This window comes from Pleuronectes platessa, chromosome 5 (genome assembly GCF_947347685.1).
Source record: "Pleuronectes platessa chromosome 5, fPlePla1.1, whole genome shotgun sequence".
Lineage (NCBI taxonomy): Eukaryota > Metazoa > Chordata > Actinopteri > Pleuronectiformes > Pleuronectidae > Pleuronectes > Pleuronectes platessa.
The window spans coordinates 1,861,657-1,870,225 of NC_070630.1; the positions used below are offsets into that span (position 1 = coordinate 1,861,657).

The window sequence follows — 8,569 nt, forward strand, 5'->3', positions numbered from 1 at the left end:
CGAGAGGAGAACCGGGGTAGATGATGGACGGATGCTGACTCCAGGTCTGAACAGCGTCTGAAGCTCTCACCTCAGAATCAATGTTTTAAGTTTGATCTGGTAAGTTAAAGAACAGCAGCAGCAGCCTCCTGTTACCAGCCACCACAGGGATTAGTCCCATAAACACGATGATTTAACTGCTCACACTGAACAGACCCCAGTGTGTAGACATTATGGAACTAATTGTTCAGTGCTGGGAGACGCTCAGAGGCCAGTTCTGCTCTGATCCAGATATTAACAAAGAGCCGCCTGGAACAGAGGCCAGACGTGTGAGCCAGGCTTGAACAAAGTGGGACAGAGGAACAATGTCCTGGCTGAGCAGGAGAGCCGAGCGGGGCTGCAGGACAAAGAGACGGAGGCATCTGTTCACATTTACTACAAAATCTGAAAAAATACATTTCTTTGTATCAAATGTTGCTTCATGTGAATTTAGATTTAAAGTTGTTTGTCTGCGTCGGGACTGAGCGTCGGTTAAGGCTCGACCTGGATGAGACGGAAACACTTGTCTGTTTCTGCTGATTGAACTTCCTCTCCGTCCCGTGAGTCCACTTCCTGTCATTCTCATTCATGTCTGAGATTGTGATGTGACCCTGAGAGGAGCGGGTCACTTCCTGCAGATCCACCCTGTCACACTTCATTTGAATCACCACAAGTTTGAGCTGATCACACTGCAGATTAAGAAAACACACGCAAACAGAAAGGACTCGTGCAGATTAAGAAAACAACAATTTGACAACACACGTGACTTTTTGCAGCGCACATGTCGTCAAATTTATGAAATCTGTTTCTTAATTTGCCACATTAACACTGCGATTAGGAGCAAATGGTGAATGACAAATGGTTTTATAAATATTATTATCAGCTTCATTTTGTCCCCCCCCCCCACACACACACACACACGCTACTGCACAGACTCTGGCTCCAAATTCCCCAGATGGAAGTGTATCAGAGATATTTTGGCTTCATTTCTGGACAGTGGGAGGAAGTGAATGTGTCAACTTCTACAGAGCCAACCTTTAAATGATAAATTAACTGATGATACAAATAGTAAAGTGATTAAAGTTTGCTGCAGCTCGACTCAGACTCTGTGATGATGATGTTGAGCAGAAGGATCGATCAGATGTTCTTACCTTGGTTGAGCAGGAGAGCTGAAGAGAAAGAGAAAAGACACAATCAACACAATTAAACTCATCCAGTTATTCTATATATTAACAAATAGAGCTGCAACAAAACCAACAAGTGGCTGTCTGTGATTTATCTGTGTCTCTCTGAGAGTGAGATGATGATGATGTGGTAACTCAGCCTCGGTGGAGGTGGGTGCTTTACAGTGACTCTATTCGATGCTGCAGTGAAGGATAAACAGGAAATGACAGAGAGAGAGAGAGAGAGAATGGGACTGACACGCAGTAAATGGCGCCCCCTGGGACCGGCTGTTCAAGGTGTGTGTGTGTGTCCATGTGACCATTCAGCATCTGTCCTCCACCTTACAGGCTCTAGTGTGAGCGGCTTCTCCTCGGGCTGAACAAACAATCCTCTCTCTCTCTTCACCGCTCCACATCTCCAATCACACTGTGGTGACAGGGTGTAGATGAATGGACGGGTCCCTGAACAAGTTTTGTGTTGGTTTGTGTGTGTGTGTGTGTGTGTGTGTGTGGTGTGTGTGTGTGTGTGTATGTGTGTTGGTATGAAATAAGATGAAACTTTATTGATCTCCCTGGGTAAAGTGGGTCAGTGAAGCAAAGAAAAACAAACAACAGAAACAATCAGAAACGGAAAGAAAAAGCTTTCACACAGAATTAAATTGGTTATAAATACAAAAAACAAATTAAAACAGGATCACGAGGATGAATTTTAATTGGCTTCTTAGCAGTTAGATCATTTATTTAAAGTAAATAGGAACTAATAAGCCGTAAAATATGATAAAACCTCACTAACCATGTGAAGCAGGATGATTATCAAACAAAACTCTGGGATTAAAGATGAATATTTGTGTATGAACTGAATGAGCTGAGCAGCAGCAGAAGCACTTTACTGTGTGTTCAACACACACTGGCTTGTTTTTGACACGTTTCTCCTTCGTCTCATATCGACTGTGTGATGTTTTGTGTCTGTTTGTGTTGATGACATTCTTTTGTTGCTCTCATCTGTTTGTGAATGTCAGAGCAGCTGACCTCACCGCGCCGCCGCTCCAGCTCTGTTGCTTTTCTCTGTCGTGATCAAAAGTAATGATTCCATCTGCAGCTTCGACTGTCAACAAAGTATTTACTCATTCAGACGAAGAACAAGAAAATGTGTTTATCAGAGCACTGTGTGTGTGTGTCTGTGTGTGTGTGTGTACTTCTGAGGGCCATCTTGAGCATAGACATTACGACGTGACTGAACTTTAACACACTGTCTCCGCTCAAATGTCAATAAGCACAAGTGAGTTTCACATAGAGATGAGCTGCTCAAGCAGAAGCAGACTTATTGGGTGTGAGACACTCTGGACACTGAGGACGCACAAAACATACACACACACACACACAACGTGCAAGCACAAAACACAGTCACACAATATAATACACACTGTTTACACGTACCTGAAATTCCTCTCTTCAACAGCGCGGCTCCTCCAACACAATGAAGAAGTTTTCATGTTTTTCATATTCTTCGTCATCAATTATCCTCACCTGGAACGTCTGACTGTACACACACAAACACACACACACACACACACACACACACACACACACACACACAAGGAGAAAGACCAAATTAGCAGAGTAATTACAGCAGATTTCTCTCTCACCGCTCATCTTCCGTGTGGAGGTGTTTCAGATATGAAGTCAGGACATTGTGTGTAGCTCTAATTCATCTAACACACATTGTGGGACTGGGTTTGATTCCTTGATGGTCAAATACAAGACATGAGTTTAATTTGCCTCATGTGTTTGTTTAACCTTGTGCTGATATTCAGACATGAGACCAACATGTTAAACTGCTGCTGTCATATATGTGATCCCCTTTTAAAATGTAGTTCATGAAATAATGATGTTTGTGTTCCCCTTGAAAAACCATTCATTATCTTTTATCTCTGTTTTTGGTCTCCACCACCTCCTAAGGAGACATCAGGCTCTGCAGTTACTAGATGTCTCCCCCTGGTGGTCTCTAACCGAGACTGTCTCTGTTCACAAAGTCTCTGACGGTGAAGAGAAAAGAACCGAAGTGTCAAAAGAAAAGAAAGAAAAATGGCATCAGGAAGTCGTACATTGTGAAGTATGAGGAATGATGGCTCGCTGTTAGAGGAGCGGCTGAAGATGAAGTGACGATGACAAGACCTGTTAGTGTCTCCGAGGATCTCTGAGTGAAATGTCAGCTCAGAGAGCGGCTCAGCCAGAGAGCAGAGGTAAATCAACACTGACAACAGACAGAGCGGGAGAGAGGGATGAGAGGGAGGGCAAGTTGAAGATGGAGGGAGAGATATTGAGAAGAGGAAAGTGAAAGAGTGAAGTCAGGGACCCAGGACAGAAGAGGTCGGCTACTGACGGAAAGAACAGAGGAGGAAGCTTGTGAAAATTGAAGGAGGTGAAGAAGGAAAGAGCGACAACACGGAGTGATCAGGAGAGGACGAGTCAACAAAAACAACAACTCAACAGAGCAGATCATTTGTTCCATGTGACTTGAAAATATTCAAGAGGGGTTTTTGAATTTTGCATGTCGACTTTAAATATAAATGGACAACATTACAGCTGATCGCCCCCTGGTGCCTGGCTGCAGTATAAACCATCGCTCCTCCATGATAGCAGATGGGACGTGGACCAAAGTCAAGGTAAACGTCAAATCCATTTCTCTGAGCGGTCAGAGTGAAACCTGGTGTTTGACAGCTGAGGATGATTGATTTTGATGGAAAGTAGAGTTCTGCAGATCCCCTGCTCTCCACGGTTCAGGCTCCACATGCTCCACACACCCAAGAGGAAGCTTGTGGCTCGAATGAGGTTTTAAAACGATCAAATTACAGAAATGATTCTGATATCTGGTTTGAGGCCTCAGGTGAAGGATTCACACATTCACACCATATTCAACTGGAATGAATCCACCGCTAAGATCATAACTGAGCTGGAGGAGACTGACACATCAGAAACCTTGTGAGATCCATCCTCTCCTCCATCACTGTCTCTCTGAGTTCTGTGTCAAAGAAGTGGTCAGTTCACATCAGCTCAGAACAGCTGGAATCAATATCACACATCAGCAGTCTGACCCTGGATCAGGTGCTGCTGCTCAGACAGAAAACCAGGTCTCCCTATGGGAGGCATGAAAGACCAGTGAGACAACCAATCACTGTGAGATGTGCTTCCACACAGTCATATTATTATGTTTACACTTTGTCCATCCATCTGTCCAGGGCTCACTTTATATATTATATTATATTACACTGCATTACATTGCATATTGCAATCTGACACTGTTCACTGTCTTGCATTTCACTTTTTACTTCACTTTTTATATATTTTATCTATTATATATATTTTATTTGGATATGATTATGTCTAAATAAATGTTACTTTGTATAAATATTAGAAAAAGGGAGTAAATAACAAGGAAATGGTGAGTAAATATATATTGTTACTTTTTATGGCTTTTCTTATGTGTGTTGCATTTATTGTGTTTTTATGTTTTTATGTTTCATTGTTCATTGTATGCACCAATAACCAGAGCAAATTCCTCTCAGGTGTAAACCTACTGGGCAATAAATACTTTCTGATTCTGACTCTGATTCTGACTTGGGTTTGAGGATGTACCTGATAACTTAGTTGTGAATGTGACGTCTCAAGGATGCTTGATAATCTTTTAAAATCTGCTATAAATGTGTGAGGGATGATTCGATTTCACAAGGAGAAACAGAATTGGGCCCTTTCACATTGATTGTGTTATTTAAAGTGTTTGTGCGTCAGTTGAGCTTCCTTGTGTTTTCAGTTCTGTTCCCTCTCCTGTGAGTTTTGGATTCTCTCCCTCTCTCTGTCCCCTCCGTACCTTCCTGTCTCTTCTGATCTGTTTGTAATTTGGTTCCTGAGCTTCTTACTCATTACAAACCCCAGCTGCTCTGTAGGCACCAGGAGAAGATGTGCATAGCTGTCATCCAGACTCTGCTTCTGGACTTTGGACTCACGTGGTTTGGTCGTTGTTGAACTCCAGCTCTCCTCTCACGTCCTCGTAGTCTTCTCCGGACTTGGCGCTCCCGGACTCGGAGCGGTACGGCAGGATGACCGTGCCCCGGGCGCCCGAGTTGCGAGCCACCGTCACCTCCATGGTGCCCACGCTCTCGCTCACCCGCACCATGCGCTCGCTGAACGTGAAGATGCCGGCGTGGTCGTCGTCCAGGATGGTCACGGTGGCCACCAGGGGCTCAACCAGGCGAGCTTTGGGGGCGGCGCCCACCTCGTCGCTCTCGAACATCCCCTCGGCGTCGCCCCACACGCAGGTTCAGCAGACGCACGAAGAAGTGCTCGTCCTCCTCGAATATGTCATCATCGATGATCCCGACCTGGAGACGCAGAGAGAGACAGACAGGTTGTTGAGGCCCGAAGGACCAGGAGGCGAGTTTAATCAATACAGTGAGACAGCAGCTGGAAAGTGTCTTCAATACTTATACCAGGTCCAAAGTGAATCAATAAAACACCACGAGACGTCCTGACCCAGCAGAGAGGGTCTGTGGTGAGTGAGGAGCTGCAGCTCGCCCGTCATGTCCCCTCCAGCAGGGCAATGAGCAAGGCATCAATCACCCAATTGGATATTTCTATAGAAAACCTAGTATCCAGCATCACGGTGGTGTAAAGCAATATGTATTTTCTGCGTCTTTAAACATAAAATTATGAATTATGATTTCTCAGAGTTGTTGCGTTTTCCGCCCCCCCCATCAGCTTCATTCTTACTCCACAGATCTTCTCGTGTTTCACATCTTCATCTCTACACAGCACATGTGAGAGAGAGGAAGTGAGAGGGGAGTACATGGGTGGAATGAAGATGTGACGGGGTCAGACTCTTCATCTCAGATTTTGAATTATACAAATCTCAGAATGATTTTCAGCAAAGAACCGCTGCAGCTCTGGAGTTGGAAGGTGGAAGAGAACATCCCAGACTTGTGTGATTATCATGTGAACTGCAGCTTAATGACATTCTCTGAATCCAAAGTGAATTTACATCAGGCCTGGTCTCGAAGCTTGAGAGTGGTGTGTGTGTGTGTGTGTGTGTGTGTGTGTGTGTGTGTATGTGTTGTGTGTGTGTGTGTGTGTGTGAGAGTAAACAGAGGCTCCATTCCCCATCTCTGGGATTGTCGGGATCCGATCATTAAACCTGCCAAACCACAACCAACTGCATCAGACGCTGGTGTGATACGTCTGGAAGTCCAGGCTTTCACAATGAGTTCCTGATCATAATGAATAAAGGAATGAAATGACTAGGACTTGTTCAGGGATGAAGCAGATTCCCTGAACAATGGCTTGGTCACTGGATTAAAGCTGGGTCCTTTAATCCAGTGACCCAGCAGCAGCTCTCCTGCACGGCGCTGTCAGCAGTGTGATGCAGGAGTTTTCTAATGGACTCTCTCACCCTCGGCTGCTGATCGGGTCAATGTGGCTCAGAGCGTCAGACACTTCAATCAATTCTCACCTCAAGCACAACGAGGAAGAAAAGGTCCTGCTCACTCTGATGCATCACATGTCTTCAACCATCAGACGTGTTTCATGAGTATTCATTTATCTGACATTTACAGCTGAGCAACTATTGCGGATAAAGAAAAGAGCTGACTTAGAAATGAGATTATCTATATTTGTCTGTCCTTCTATAAAGATGGAAAATATATATATATAAAAGAAGCGAAATCATCTTGACCCCCCCCCCCCAAACCCTGCCTCCTCCATGTAAACAGATGGGACACGGAGCAAAACAATCCAAGTACACATCACAATGATGTTCATTTGTTCATTTTTTCATATAACGCATAAATACACAATTTCTAAACGCGATTCCCCCCCACTAATTTATCGTCCTGATTGACAGCTGAGACTTGTGAGTGGTTGAGTGTAGGTGTGGGCGGAGCCTCCAAATGGATTTGTCTTTGGGGAGAAGTAGATGTGTTGATTTACACTCTGTGGTTTTCACACATGTACAGTTCTATGTTTACAGATCTATTATTAACTACATCCATATTTTTTAGACGTGAATAACCGCTCTGCTCTCTGCTGATGAGACGATGCAAACAATGCAACATTAGATTCATTCTGCGACTTGAGAGAGCGACTGCCTCCGACGCTCCATCAGCACAGAGCTCTCACCACGTCAGCTCTGTGTTGGATCAGCCTGTGAAGCAGCCTGATGGTTCCACTCTGGAGATGATGCTGTGGTGGGAGTGGACGTCTGGCAGCCCAGTGAGACGTGGGAGTTTAATTGGTTTTTATTTCTGGCACAGCGATCGATGACACTGACCTTTGTAAAATTACTCATTCATCGTCTCTCCATCTTTCCTTCATGTTGCTTCTTATGTGTGACTCCTCGATTACACAAGTCTCCACTGATCAGACTCTGGATCTGAGGAGAGACTTCCCGACCTCCGAGGTCTCCACCTTTTAATTCATAGTGCACTGAGCAGAGTAGATTCCGGCCTCTGTCCCTAATATTTACATCCTGTAAAGTTATGTTTTCATTTGTAACAAAAACATTGAACTTTTAACTGATCCAAATAAACTGCTGCTCATTTTGATAATAATCTAAAGTTGAACCTTCTTTTCAGAGTTCAGTATTTTGTTTTGAATATAATTTTTTTATATCATATCATATGCGGCATTGAATTGTTTAATATTAGAAATACCGGCTGGCTTTTGATTATTGCAGAATGAAAGTTGCATAACGTTGCATCATGTACAAGGATTTCAGTATTTAAGCTATTTTCAATTAATCACGTATTATACTATTTTTGAATTTGTAATGGATTTAATGAATTGTTATTGTTTTGAAATTAATGAATCAAAGGACAAATCACGTTTAAGAAAACAAACAAATCCAAGTTTTCCTCTAGCTGAATCTTTCAGGAATTAGCTGCTAACTCAGTAGCTACAGAGATTATCAGAGGGAGGTTCAGTTTTTATTTGTTTGTTTGTTTTTCTGCAGAATTAAACCAGAACCACTTCCCCCAATGTCCTTCATTCATTGGGTGAAGTGATGTGTTGAACGTGGTGAGAGAGGGAGTCCTCTCTGAGGGACAGGGTCTCTGTCCTCTCTGGTCCTCCTGCTGCAACTCTCAGTCTCATCTCTCACCTCCTCTTTCTCTTCACTTTGATTTACTCCCATATCCTTCAGTGAAGCAGCTCCATGAAGTGAAACCTGTCTCGGCCCAGGTCTCCTCCTCAACCAAATAATCCTAGAGGCATCGTTAAGTCTCATAATCCCGAAATGCAGAATTAATCTTTTAATAGTCGAACCCAGCTGAGGGGGGTTCAGGGACCCAGCTCCTGTTTCTCAGGTGGTTTGTGCTTCAGTGTTCAAACTGCTAACTGCT

General features: G+C 43.8%; 1 protein-coding gene across 1 annotated transcript in view; it reads right to left on the minus strand.

Annotated features, from left to right (window-relative positions):
• The window catches only part of slc8a2b (solute carrier family 8 member 2b), a 22,125-nt gene that overhangs the window by 6,411 nt on the left and 7,145 nt on the right, over positions 1-8,569 (minus strand). The window contains 5 exon segments of the mRNA XM_053422743.1: positions 1,170-1,187; positions 2,619-2,639; positions 2,642-2,721; positions 5,186-5,487; positions 5,489-5,560. Of these exon segments, the coding sequence (XP_053278718.1) occupies positions 1,170-1,187; positions 2,619-2,639; positions 2,642-2,721; positions 5,186-5,487; positions 5,489-5,560 (493 nt within the window).